Source organism: Barbus barbus (assembly GCF_936440315.1).
Source record: "Barbus barbus genome assembly, chromosome: 29".
Classification (NCBI taxonomy): domain Eukaryota; kingdom Metazoa; phylum Chordata; class Actinopteri; order Cypriniformes; family Cyprinidae; genus Barbus; species Barbus barbus.
Genome location: NC_136757.1, coordinates 4,397,133 through 4,412,205, shown reverse-complemented (window position 1 = coordinate 4,412,205; position 15,073 = coordinate 4,397,133). Strand labels below are relative to the sequence as shown.

Sequence of the window (15,073 nt, the reverse complement as noted above, 5' to 3'; positions counted from 1 at the left end):
TTTTTCTTGTGACTCTCTTTCAAATATTCAATTCAGTGCTGATTTCAGGCCATAAAAATGAAATGATGTTGTATTTGTTGGTAGTCATTAGTAATCATTAACTAATGTTTAGAAGCTAATCATTAACTGTTTATCTTTTTTGTCTTCACAGCAAATGCTGAATGATCATGAAACGTCGTCTCAAGACAGCTGTATTAAAAAGGTAGGATTCATTTTATGTCAGTCCTCCCCTCTGGATACGTCTAACACATACTGAATGCTGATAGATCTGTCTATCTATCTATCTATCTATCTATCTATCTATCTATCTATCTATCTATCTATCTATCTATCTATCTATCTATCTATCTATCTATCTATCTATCTATCTATCTATCTATCTATCTATCTATCTATCTATCTATCCCATGTCAATACCTTTTAACAATGGAGTTAATCAAATTATAATGTATCTGAAAGAGGTTATTTCTTTCTTTCTTTCTTTCTTTCTTTCTTTGAACTTTATTTTTCTTTTGAATGGTTTCTTTTTTAATGATTCACTCAAACCAGTTTGTGAATAGTCTGTGAATCACTCAGTTTGACTCCATTTAGCTTTAAACAATGCAACATTTGACACAATGCAACTTAAACTACATACTGTACAGCGACATCTGAGAACAATATAGTGATGATTTTAGGAAACAGTTCCACTTAACTCACTATAATAGCCAGACCTCTCAACAAAATTGTGTTGTATTGCATATCAGTGTCTTTCAGAACTATGGATGTGATATTTTGGCAAAATGAATTATGCACCAACTTGAGCCCCATCTGTCTCAGACAAAAAAAAAAAAAACACTGTTATTAGGAGAGCTGAAAGATTTCTTAAGTCAAATCCCAACAGACAGACAAAAAGAAAAAGAGCTTCTTTCGTTTATTTATCCTTTGCTTTTAACCTGTTATCCCTCCTTCACAACACAAACACTTAGAGATGCCTATCTGAGTCTATCCATATCTGTCTAGCGCCAACACACACACACACACAAGCCTTGATCTGAGCTCTTTTAGATGTAATCCACCACACTGTGTCCCAAAAGTGTGCATGTGTGTGTGTGTGTGTGTGTGTGTGTGACATAAGCTTACAGTGAACTGACAAAGATAGTACACAGAGACATAGATTAATTATAGAAAATCAATGTGTTGTAATTGTATTTGAAACAGATCGCCTCCGGCATTGTGCCCGTGTATCTGGCTGGATATGAAAACATTTGGCTATGTAAATGTAGCTAAAACAGGCGGCTGATGTTTTAATGGGAAGGAGATTAATGGCTCTTTTGACAGGCTCTCTGAGACGGTATCAGTGCTTTTGTGGCCCCTGCTGTGACCCATCTTTCATAGACTTTAAAAATGCCCAGTGTTATTTTAACTTGACTGTTAATATCTAGGAGTGATAAAGGTCTGGTAGTACAATCATGACAATTTTTTGTCAGTAAAAGCACCAATATATATATTATATATATATATATATATAAATCTGGAATTACAATGAATAGTTCCGACACTATACTACACTGAGAAAAAAAACAAAAAATCAAAGATTCATTGAATTTGCAATTTGCTTTCAATGTATTATAATAATCAATGTATTTAAGCTACATTTAAATAAACACATTTAGTTGACTATCAACTTTTTTATTTAAATGTAGCTAAAATATGTGTGTGTGTGTGTATATATATATATATATACACACACACACACACACACACACACACGTGTATACATAAATACATATACATACATACATACATATATACTGGCCACTTTATTTGGTACACCTTGCTAGTACCGGGTTTGACCCCCTTTTGCCTTCAGAACTGCCTTAATTCTTTGTGGCATTGATTCAACAAGGTGTTGGAAACATTCCTCAGAGATTTTGGTCCATATTGACATGATAGCATCACGCAGTTGCTGCAGATTTGTCGGCTGCACATCCATGATGCGAATCTCCCGCTCCACCACATCCCAAAGGTGCTCTATTGGATTGAGATCTGGTGACTGTGGAGGCCATTTGAGTAAAGTGAACTCCTTGTCATGTTCAAGAAACCAGTCTGAGATGATTTGAGCTTTGTGACATGGTGCATTATCCTGCTGGAAGTAGCCATCAGAAGATGGGTACACTGTAGTCATAAAGGGATGAACATGGTCAGCAACAATACTCAGATAGGCTGTGGCGTTTAAACGATGCTCAATTGGTACTATGGGGCCAAAAAAATATCCCCCACACCATTACACCACCACCACCAGCCTGAACCGTTGAGACAAGGCAGGATGGATCTGAATCTGAACCATCTGACCATCGGACCATCTGAATGTTGCAGCAGAAATAGAGACTCATCAGACCAGGCAATGTTTTTCCATCTTCTATTGTCCAATTTTGGTGAGCCTGTGCAAACTTTAGCCTCTGTTTCCTGTTGTTAGCTGACAGGAGTGGTGCCCGGTGTGGTCTTCTGCTGCTGTAGCCCATCTGCTTCAGGGTTCGATGTGTTGTGCGTTCAGAGATGGTATTCTGCATACCTTGGTTGTAATGAGTGGTTATTTGAGTCACTGTTACCTTTCTACCATCTCTAACCAGCCTGCCCATTCTCCTCTGACCTCTGACATCAACAAGCCATTTTCGTCCACACAACTGCCGCTCACTGGATATTTTCTCTTTTTCGGACCATTCTCTGTAAACCCTAGAGATGGTTGTGCGTGAAAATCCCAGTAGATCAGCAGTTTTTGAAATACTCAGACCAGCCCGTCTGGCACCAACAACCATTCCACGTTCAAAGTCACTTAAATCCCCTTTCTTCCCCATTCTGATGCTCGGTTTGAACTTCAGCAAGTCGTATTCACCACATCTAGATGCCTAAATGCATTGAGTTGCTGCCATGTGATTGGCTGATTAGCAATTTGTGTTACCAAGCTATTGAACAGGTGTACCTAATAAAGTGGCCATATATTAATAATCTTTCAAGTTTAGCTTTTTTTTTTTTTTTTGGTTTATAAAATCATGGCAAAAAAAAATGTATAGCATTTTTTCACATTTTTAACTATATATAAGAAATGATTATTATTATTATTATATTATTATTTTTTAAAGAGAAATAAGTGTGCTATACATATTTTTTTAAGGTAGATTAAAGAAGAATGGCAATTTTGCATTGTACCTTAACATATATAGCTCTCACCCATGCCATGTGGCACATTACTACACTTTTTCTTCTTCTTCTTTTCATGGAAAGGTGAAAGGAGAGTTGCTGTACCCGTTAACATCAGTAAAAGGAGGTCTGTCCGCAGGGGAAATTAATCTCTAATGTTATCTTAACTGAACCAGGAAAATCTGCTCCTTTAAAAATATCATCTCAAGCAACCCTGCAAATTTAGGGCATCTGATTATGCCCCCAAATACATTACAGGTCAGGAGGGGTATCGTGCAGCCCTGAGGCGAGTCGCCTCAAATGTGACGATTGATTGATTATCATGATAATTTGTTTGAAATGATTATCTGGATATAATAATCACCGTCGTTCACCCCCTGCCTCGTGCTGCATTTTCATGCTCTCTTGTTCCCCCGTATAATGCGCCTCCATCAGAAATGGCCTCTGGTTATGGAGGCGTAGTAACAGGGGCCTCCCGGTCGGGTCCTCAGGGGCTGGGGGGCCCCATTGATGAATGATGACCCAAAGGAGCCTGAAATCAGAGAGAATAAACAGGGGAAGAAAAGAAGAGGAGAGGGACAGGGAAGGCTGGTAACTATCTGTAGCAGAGGGCAATTATACGCCAGGCCAGGCAGCCCCAGGGGCAGCAGATCGCTCTGAAGAATGCAGAGGGGTCCTGACCACCCAATACACTCGCTCACACACACACATACGGTGGGAATGATGGGAAAGGAACAGAGAGTTTTTGCTTTTTCATGAAAAAGCATTAAGAGAATTTGACAAGCTAATCGTGCGTCGTTTTACAAGCCTGATCTGAATGACAATCGCAAAATTATCCTTCATAACGAGATTTCAAAGCACATTAAATGTTTTACGAGTGTCTCTCCATCTGCTAGCAAACACAAACCTAAGTGATTTGAGCGCGGAACAGTTAACTAGTTTTGCGTCTGAACGCTTTTAACGACGCTTTCTAACTGTCACTTCAGCAGCTTGTTTGAGGGAAAGCGAGTCCACGCTGGAACATGCCTGTTCAATTAAAACAGAAAGCTTTCTCATGCACTCCAGCGCTAGACGGTCTGAAAACACGGTGCAATTGAAGACGTTTAGCCTTTTCTGTCACTACAAGGGGAGGAGGGCTTTGTAGAAATAATATTTGTGTTTTTTAGCATGACTATGAGAAGACTTAATGATAATATCCCTTCTCGGCCCCTGGCTCGGTTATGTTTTAATGGCCACTGACTGACAATCTTTCTTTCTCTGTGGGTGCTTGTTGAAGTGGCATGTTTTTTAGAAAGATGCTTTCTCTTGTTTGAGGAGAACGATCAGTTAGAGCGTGTAATATTGATATTTTTGCAGGTGTGATAGCTAATCAGCTCATATTTAAAATGAAATCAAAATTAACCTACAGTAATGTATCATCAAAATGCAATAAATCAAATGAATGGAAGGATACTCAAACATTGTCATTTGGCTGTCAGTTTACGGCTCTTCGTCTTCTCAGAGCACACACGCATTGATATACATATAAAAACCCCTGAAATATGTGAAGGTTGTTTGTGAGGGCGGATACAAGACATTTTTTATCTGGCCTCTTATTCCCAAAGGCCTCTCCTGTCATACTATCGCTCCTCTTTGACAAGAACAGAAAACAAATGTCTCTTTCTGCCACATCTGTGGGAATTGTCCTTTCCAGAGCAGAATGCTGTCATTATCCCTGATCTTCCCAGCGCTCGCAGGACTAGAGCCTCGGATACAGTGTGAAAAGTAAAATGTGTGTGTGTGTGTGCGAGAGAGATTGTGAAAAAGCGAGATCAGTGATTGAGGATGGAATGATCCATTGTGGACAGAAGTCGGTCTGTGACGGCACAGCTCCTCTCGGCTATGCTGGAATTCAAGTGGGAGCGAGTGAAGAGGGACGGAGAGCAAATAGAAGGCTGCTGAATGAGCAGTATATTAACTATTTAAATCACCATCACTCTGTTTTCTCTCTATGATGTCTGAAGGGAACTTTCCTCAACTGTCTGCGAACAAAGACAGGACAAAGTGGCTCGCTTTGTCTTTACTCCAAGTCCTCCTCTATTTCTCTGAGTGGGTGTTCATTAATTCAGTTGTGTGAATGAAGTCTGAGCTGCACTCATATAATAACATGCGACCGGGCTGCAGTTGACATGGAAACCCTTTCTAAAGACGTTATAGGTTCGGGATGGTTGGGGTGCCCTCGTGGTAATGGTGGTCTGAGACCCTCTCATGCTCTTTCCGTACGGGGGACACGTTTGTTTCTGCTGTCTCAGAGCAGGGCAGCCGTGTCCCCAGGCCCATTTATGGATGGCAACTATGTGTGCAGCGGCCCCAAAACTATTTGGACGCTAAACTCCTAAAATGTCAAAGCATTATGTAGCGAAATATCAAACCAAGTGGCATTTATTTTAAAGAGAGATAGCACAAACACAGTTTGCAAGCAAAATAAAAAAGTATTTTGTTTGGTTTAAATGATTGATTCTGTTTTAGAAAATCATTCTGAATCATTGTGTGTGTCAAACTTTTTTTTTTTTTGGAAATAAATTAATGTTATGAATAAAGACACTTTAAATTGATCAAAAGTTGTAAATACATGTATAATGCAACAAAAAATATATGGTAACACTTGCTTATTAGCATGCATATTACTAGCATATTGGCTGTTTATTAGTATTTATGAAGCACATATTAATGCATGACAATATTCTAGATCCCTGAACCCTAATACCTTAACATAATTACTATAACAACTACCTTACTTACTATCAATAAGCTGCAAATTAGGAGTTCATTGAGGGAAAACTCTTAATTAATAGTGAATATGTGTTCCCTAATCTAAAGTGTTACCAAAAATCCCTTTTTCAAATAAACACTGTTCTTTTGGACTTTCTGTCATCAAAGAATTAAAGATTTTTTTTTTTACAAAAATATTAGGCAGTACAACTGCTTTCAACACTGACGAGAAGGAATGTTTCTCAAGCAGCAAATCGGTATATTTTTTTATTTTTGAAAGGATCATATGACATAAAAGACAGGATCACTGAATCACAGGAAAAATTGCATTTTTTGAATATATTAAAACAAATTTAATTTGTAACAGAATTTCACAATATCACTATTTTTACTGAATAAATAAGTAAATAAATAAATAAATGCTGCAGCCTTGGTGAGCATAAGAGACTTCCTAAAAAAAAGAGATCTTACAGGCTCCAAACATAACTCATGTGGCTCATAACACACACTGTTATTTTCATTACATAAAATGGCTTTTGAAAAACATTAAACTCTTGTAATGTAATGCTGATACTTGAGCTGACTAAGAAAGAGATTGAGAAAGAATGATAAAATTGTGTGAGAGAGGATGAGAGAAGAGCAGGCCAGAGGAATGCCTGAATGCCCAGGAGAGAGACTCTGCCAGTCGGCCGCTGTCTGACACAGAGAGAGGCCACTTGTCTGGAGACCGTGCCCAGCCATCTGAAGGTCATGTGAAAGCAAACCGCCTCATTCCTGGACACACCAAATCACCAAATCTGGATCACTTCATCCAACCATAGAAAACAATCAAAAGAAATGGGTCTACCAGAGACAGCAGAGGTGAAGGGAAAGTTTTAGGCCTGTTAGGAAAACGTTAGTGCTCAGACGTTTCTCAGTTCCTTATTTATGTTTTTCTCACAAAATGTGTATTGGCAAGGAAATGTTTGTTTACACAAACATTGCAACGACATGTTAACTAACTCTTATTGGACTATTAGTAGACTGTTAATTTAGATTTAGTAATACGTTGACTTAATTGCAAAGTTACCAATACTGCCGTGCAAGCAAAAGACCGTAAATTCGATTTTTGTCGAAAATGAGTTATTGATATTTTTGGGACATTCAAGACATCCTTTATCATGTACATATGTATCTTGAGTCGATTTCGTTGTTTTTCCGTGAAAATAATGGGTCGTCTCAACCGTAACTTCAAAAAGCCCAGGAGTAACAAAGGCAGAACACCGTATAACACCAGTTACGGCTTTTTCACTTTGTTTGGAACGCTCAAATTGAGTTACGGCGTTCTGCCTTTGTTTAGGCGTGCGTCAAAATGAAGTTACCGTGCCGGCTTGGAGTTATACTGTGTTCTGCCTTTTTTACTGTCCATTTAAAGTCTGCCACATTTTAATTATGGTGCAGACAAACAAATTAGATTGCGATCTACCAAACAGCTCCATAAAACAAAGCACTGTAAAGACTAGACACCTAGGCAGCAATACATAATCGTGAACAACCATTAAAGATTTTTTTTTCCCCTTTTTGTAATGCAGATTATTCACCAGGCTGTCACTTCTATTTGGATGCGTGTGTACTTGAATGCCGTAGCATGTAGCATGATTAGTCATAATATCAGTAGCCTAACAGTTCGCAATTAAATCCATATCCTACCTTTTCTTGTAACCCGATGAAATCAATCCATAGCGCTGAACATCGTTGGAGAGGTTTAATCCACATGCATTTCTGAGCATGACTGCTTGCTGGCATTCGCATAAATCCACAAGTCGTTATTTTAAGTTAGGCTATTTAATTTAAGTCAATATAAGCAATTATGCTATGTCTAGAATTATTTTACGTTACTGAGCAAGGCAAATAAATTGGTTGCAAAACAGTATTCACTCACATGTTTAACTTTTAGTCTGCTTGTTACTGTCAAAAACAAATAATTAATACAGTCACATTACTATATGCAATAGCCAATATGAGATAGCCCATGATCACTAGGTTTTATAACGATTTTGTAAATGGTGATCAGCACTCAAATATTGATAATGTGGAAGTTACTGCCTTTTGCCTTGGTGTGACTTTTCACTTTTTGCAGATAATGCGAAGGCAAAATAGGGGTGAAAATCAAGTTTGAGCTCACAATTTTTTAATGTAGATAATTTTCATTACTAAAACATCTAATTGCCAAATTTCCAGTGTCCTACCTATAACTAATTTGGCTGGACACGTAAAAAACTTTAAAGTCATTTTTCTCAGTTTCACACTCTAGCGAGTTAAGGTATTTTGCCTATAGGGCAGTATAGTGGTCACACTTTATTTTAAGATCAGTTCTCTCTATTAACAAACCATTAACTATGACTTTTGCTTCAATGAACTCCTAATTTGCTGCTTATTAATAGTTAGTAAGAAAGTTGTTAAGTTTAGGTATTGGGTAAGATTAGGGATGTTATAAGTACTAATAAACAGCCAATATATTAGCATGCTAATAAGCAACTACTATAGTTAATATTGAGAATGGGTCCTTATACTAAAGTGTTAGTAGTAGCTCTTAAGTGGACTAGCGAAATAACTGTTCCCTAGTTTAGGGCCCCAAATATTTCGTCCCTAAAAATGTCACTTTATTGATTAAATCCTCTATACTAGCAGGTTTTATTCATGAGCAGTTTCGATGTGATTTGGCTGATTGTTTTTGAATTTGAGTGTATTTCTGTGTGAGCATGTGTTTTAATGTTTTGATAGCGTATAGAAAAGCTGCTACACAAGTTAGCGTGCTGTCTAAATCTAATTTTGGCACGCTGAAAATGTTTCAGACCTACAATCCCAGTGACCGACTTTAGTGGGTTTCTGATGTCATTCTGCTTAACTGACCTCATTTCTTAGCCGTGTCAGTATTACTTGATAAATGGTGTTTTTGAATCACTCTTATCTCTGTGTTGTCGCTAGCATGCTCACCACTCCACCGTCTTGCCAAATCCCTTTCAAAAGCAGATCCAGCTGAAGTTCACAAACAGCTCGTTTCTCATCCTATTGTGTTGCCTGTCACCTCAGAAAAGAGCCCAAATCCCTCGTTTGTTTAGGAGATCATGTGATAAATGCTACGGCGCTAGTGTTCAGGATGGTTGACCTGAGAGTGCACTGCGGAGGCTGGACCCCAGCGCTGATCATGCGCTTTCACAAACCTTTTGTTTGCCGAAGAATCTGCGAAAGCTTCCTAGTTATATTTGAAAAGAAATAATAACCGTTCTGAGGACACAACAGAGCACTGCTATTATTTGGAAATGAGGGTTATGATGCTATTGATCTTCTCTTTACTCCGAAATGATGGCAAACAGAATTAAAGAATTATTATGCACCCGATGAATCCTTAAGGAAAATAATGCAATGTCATTTGTTCTGGAATTGTTTTTTTTTTGTTGTTGTTGATGTTGTTGTTTTTTGCTGAGCTATTTAGATCTACAGTACAGTATGATTAGGAAATAAAATCGTATGAAAGGTGCTGCAATATTGAGTGCCTTGCAACATTTATTACATAATAACAACATTAAGGACACAATTTTGCATTAATATATTGTTTTATTAAACAAATACATTAGCTCCATAAAGCCTGACAATTTTTTTTCCCTCTATTAAACCTTTAGGTAAAATGTATCAAAAATGAATAAAATAAAATAAAATAAAATAAAAAGGAGGAAAACACCTCAATTTTATTCAGATGCTCAAACTTAGCAAAAATATACGGTTCATTGCAGTTGCTGATACTTATTTGGCCAAAAAGCAAGATGAAATTCTTTATAACAACATTGCAGACTTACATAAAGCTGTCACTCTATATCTACCAATAATATATTTCAGTAAGCTGATATTTAAATGCTTAGTTTTATGATCAATGCTCCGTAGTTTCTATTGTGGGAGGCAAATCATCACACACACATTTTAACATGGCTTTTTCTAAAATAAAATAAAATAAAATAAAATAAAATAAAATAAAATAAAATTAATAAAATAAAAAAAATTAATAAAAATATGTATTTACAATCAAATAAAAATAACTTGTTCATCTTGAAATAATAAAAAATATAAAAGTTATTTTTCATATTGAAATAATTAAAAATATAAAACTTATTTTTCATATTTACTTTATAAAAATCTGTAAATATTTCACAGCCAAGATTTCAAAGACATTAAATCTTCTTTTTTTTTTTACAGTTATACTAAAAGACCTTTTACTTGCTAATCAATCAGATGGCAGAAGGCATGTAGTAGACTGTGTATTTTAGGTGTTTTAAAGGTTTGACCATGTTATTCATTTAGATGACTTAGAAAGCTTTATGCACAGCTGCTTTTGAACAGGTGTTGCACACCATAATTGTTAATACATCATTTATTTTAGCACAACTGGAACACTACATTAATCCTTAGTGTCCATAACTGCAATTATTCATTTGTATTAACCATTAATTGCATTTTACTTGCAATATGCACTGTAAACCCGGATAAGTTGAATTTAAAAAAAAAAAAAAAAATGAGGAAACTGGTTGCCCTAAAAATGTAAGTAATGTGAACTTATAAAAAAAAAGTTGATTTAAATTAAAATGTTTTGTGATATCAATTAAAATTCAGTTTATTTGACTTAATATGTTTTGTAATGTATACTAAATTACACCTAGTATATTTAAGTTCAATGTGCTAATTTCCAAGTTAAACCTATATCAGTTTTTTTTTTTTTTTTCAATTTGTTAAACTTGAAAATTAAGAAAAAAGCAAACAAATAAAGGGACATACATGCAATTTTCTGATTCATTTAAATTAAATTCCAAATGTTAATTTGAAAACACAACAAAACATGATTTTTTCACATCCTGAAAACATTTAAATGAACATAAAACATGAAAAAAAAATAGTTTAACAAATTAACTTATTGTTAAGCACACAAACAGTCTATCTCAGAATCACAACAAACAACATCAAAACTACATGTTTTTTTTTTTTTTTTCACTCTCCATTCACAATATTGGCAGCACTGAATTTTAGGTGCCAGCTCACCTTTTCCGAGGTTGAGCATTACCTGTTGAATGAAATATAAAGTGCTTTTCATACACTTAGGGAAGTCCAGGTGCAGGTCATAAATCAGTCTGAAAACAATGGACATAAAAGGCCTGAGACTGGTCAGTTCATCCTTTAGCAAACTTCCTTCCAAGACGATTCCCACTCTAGATGGGTTGAGCTGTGGACTTTCTTGATCAACGCTGAGGATTCTTACTGGAGTCTGTCTTGTCAGCTGCATCCTAACAGAGGAAGAAACAGATCGACATTATGAAGTCAGTTAGATAATGCTGTTGTCAAATACTCCCCAGGTTAAGAAAAGTACACTCCTATAATGTACTTACAGTGCTCTATTTTCACACACTAATTTTGTGCTTAATATAATTAACTTAATATAAATTTAGTATATACTAAAAACTGTTCTTTACTACTTTATAAGATAAACTTAGCGTGCGAAAATAGAGCACTTTAAGTATATTATGGAAGTGCACTTTTTTTTTCTCCTGGGTCAAGGTCATATGCTGTGTTCACACTATGTCATAATTATGTAATTCTGAGAGGACAACATTGTGACATTCTACTTGGAGCTGTTCATGTTCTTGGACCAGGAATTGTGCATTTCTATGGTAACACTATCAAGGCCTAAATTAATCTGGTGCAGTCAGGTACAGTGGCCATGTGGTTCAAGTAGGAGCTCTCAGAAAATTCCCAGTTTACAGACGTAATTATGATTTCTACAAGAATATGAAAGCTTTTTCCAAGTAAGAATCTTGTAATTATGGCACAATTACACCATGGGATGAATGCACTTTTACATACCTGGCTTACTGTAAAAAGAGCTGGTCTTTGAAGTATCATCTGGGTGATGTCAGGCTTGTCGTTGACAACTTTTCTGTGAAGAGCAAACATTTAAGTTACAGTCTTTATAAGGGCATCTGACTTTAGGGTTTACATTTAATTGTGCAGTGTGCCAGACAATAAAGTGATCATCATCCTCAGAACGGGTCTCAGTTAACCCACATGACATACAGCTGCTCTGTAGTTTTGGTTTGAAGGTGGCATAAGTGTAAGTTTTTTTGTGCATAAAGTGATTTAAATGTATCACTTGTGAACAAGGAAATTTTTCCGTTCTTGTATAACTTCCATGTTTGAACATAGAGAGAGGGTTTCACAGACAGGGCTTAGCTTAAGACAGGACTAGGCCTTAGTTAAAAAGTAAATAGCGGAAAAGAACGTCCATAGAACTATCTAAAACAAAATTTCCACCTCACCCACAGCTCCTTGAATGAGATGGTCCTCACTGCAGAACACAAGATCCAGGGGTGTGGTTGGATCTAGATCCAACTCCTCCCACCTTACATTTACCTAAACCTACCCGTCTCCACCCCCTGATCCCTAAACCCACCCATCCCCACCCCTAAACCTACCCGTCTCCACCCCCTGATCCCTAAACCCACCCATCCCCACCCCTAAACCTACCCGTCTCCACCCCCTGATCCCTAAACCCACCCATCCATCCCCACCCCTAAACCTACCCATCTCCACCCCCTGATCCCTAAACCCACCCATCCCCACCCCTAAACCTACCCGTCTCCACCCCCTGATCCCTAAACCCACCCATCCATCCCCACCCCTAAACCTACCCATCTCCACCCCCTGATCCCTAAACCCACCCATCCCCACCCCTAAACCTACCCGTCTCCACCCCCTGATCCCTAAACCCACCCATCCCCACCCCTAAACCTACCCGTCTCCACCCCCTGATCCCTAAACCCACCCATCCATCCCCACCCCTAAACCTACCCATCTCCACCCCCTGATCCCTAAACCCACCCATCCCCACCCCTAAACCTACCCGTCTCCACCCCCTGATCCCTAAACCCACCCATCCCCACCCCAAACCTACCCATCTCCACCCCCTGATCCCTAAACCCACCCATCCCCACCCCTAAACCTACCCGTCTCCACCCCCTGATCCCTAAACCCACCCATCCCCACCCCAAACCTACCCATCTCCACCCCCTGATCCCTAAACCCACCCATCCCCACCCCAAACCCACCCATCTCCACCCCTAAACCTACCAATCTCCACCCCCTAGATGTAGATCCAACCCCGCCCCCTGGATCTTTGTTCTGCAGTGAGGGGCTACTGCCTTGAATTCACACACAGTGTCAATGAAAATGGCATCGTTAACTGACTCGCAGTCTCCTGACTTGCCTGGGGGAGGCCTGGTCAGGAGATAAACTTCATAATATGAGTTAATTTAACTTAAATTTATTTATAGGTTCAAATATCTCTACAAATTAGTAGAATATCCTTATATCTTATAAGTAATGCAGTAAAACTTAAACATTTAGATATATTGTAATTAAATTGTTTAATTAGATACAAAATCCGGGCTTACGGTGTGTCATATTATTCATATCTGATTCTGCAGTCTAAATGGTTGTTGACAGGGAAATTGTTGACAGAAATGTGTAATTGTTGTCAGGAGGAGCTGTATGTATTTGTACTGTTTTCTATTAGTGTGGTGAGCGGTACGATGTGTCTGTTTTGTTGGACCGCACACATGAGCAGATAAGTCCCTCTTGAAGCTGAGTGTTGTTCTAGAGGAATCCAGATGTGTGTGGATGTGCGGGTGGAAGCTAACGTGTCTCCATCTGTGGCACACATGGGAGAGACTGTGTAGTAGTGGGAACAATTCAGGGTCACTCGCAGCCTGAGCCCTTGATTTTTTACAGGTTCTCTGTTATCAATGAGCCAAACTTCACACACTCACACACACACACACACACATCCATAGCCATTAAAGCCACTCAGAGTGGCACTTAACTGTTTAAAAAATAGTTAGTCGGTGTTAAATTATACATCAATTTATACCAACAAAACAAATTATTTATGTGTTAAACAAGTTAATAATTGCAGGTTGGCACTTTTTACAGTGTAAGAAAATTATTAATTAATGAAAAATGTTTTAAAAGTGCTACTTGATAGAAGCTCTTTTTTTTTTTTTTGAAGTGAAGGAGTAACAGGTCTAAAAATCCGCATTAATTAATCATTAATTTATTAAAGTTAATATCCAAAAGCTAGACTTTCATAAAATGTAGTTTATGAATTTTATGAATTTTTCCACATCAGGAGAACAATTTGACTCCACGGCATTGTGGTTTTCACATTTAGTGCTCCTGCTGTCTCTGAAATTTGTAAAAATCCAGTTACCGAACAAAAGCAGTCCTTGTTCGGGGAAATAAAGCAACATAAAAACAAAGGCGCTGTGGATGGAATTAGTCAGTAAGAACATGGGGAGGTTTAAAGCTTTCACAGTTCACACCCTGATTGAGATATGTTAATAAAACAGGGATTCACCCCCCTCCTCAGCATTTGGGCTTTGAGGGTTTAATCTTTATTATGGTGCATTACCCCACCGTGAGCCTGGCACCGCAAAGCCGCTCCACAGACCTCAGCCGCTCAAATGAACTGTTAAATAACTCCACCTAATCCTGAGCCCTGAAACAATAGGTGCTTGGAACATCCATTTTCCATCCATCAATCAAGCGCTTAGGCTTTGGAGATTTATCATTAATTATACATGTAGAAAGTGGCGGGCGTCTCGGGACAACCTCGCTAGAATCCCGCAAAGAAGGCCTGAGCGTGAGGGAACCGAGAGGGAAAGAGTCTGCATCACCCTCTATCGCCCGCTCTGACTCAGATCAGCTGATGCTAACAGTTTGTTTCCATAAGAAAGCTCTTGATTTGATCCAGCCATTGTTTCTTTGGCCTTTTCCAGTTTGATAACATGATTTTTTATTACTTTTGTAAGATGCCTCGGTAACACTTTAGAATAGGGAACACTTATTCACTATTAACTACGACTTTTCCTTCAATAAACTCCTAATTTGCTGCTTATTAATAGCTAGTAAGGTAGTTGTTAAATTTAGGTATTGGGTAGGATTAAGGATGTAGAATAAAGCATTAATATGTGCTTAATTACTACTAATAAATTCTAGTAATATGCATGCTAATAAGCAACTAGTTAAGAGACCCTTAAATAAAGTGTTACTCTCAGATGAACAT

At 37.8% G+C, this 15,073-nt stretch overlaps 1 protein-coding gene across 1 annotated transcript in view; it reads left to right on the top strand.

The window, feature by feature from the left end:
- Positions 1-15,073, top strand: part of LOC306849508 (histone-lysine N-methyltransferase PRDM16-like) — a 251,238-nt gene that overhangs the window by 120,697 nt on the left and 115,468 nt on the right. Inside the window, exon 3 of the mRNA XM_079384593.1 lies at positions 152-202. Within this exon, the coding sequence (XP_079240719.1) occupies positions 152-202 (51 nt within the window). The remainder of the gene's footprint in view (positions 1-151; positions 203-15,073) is intronic.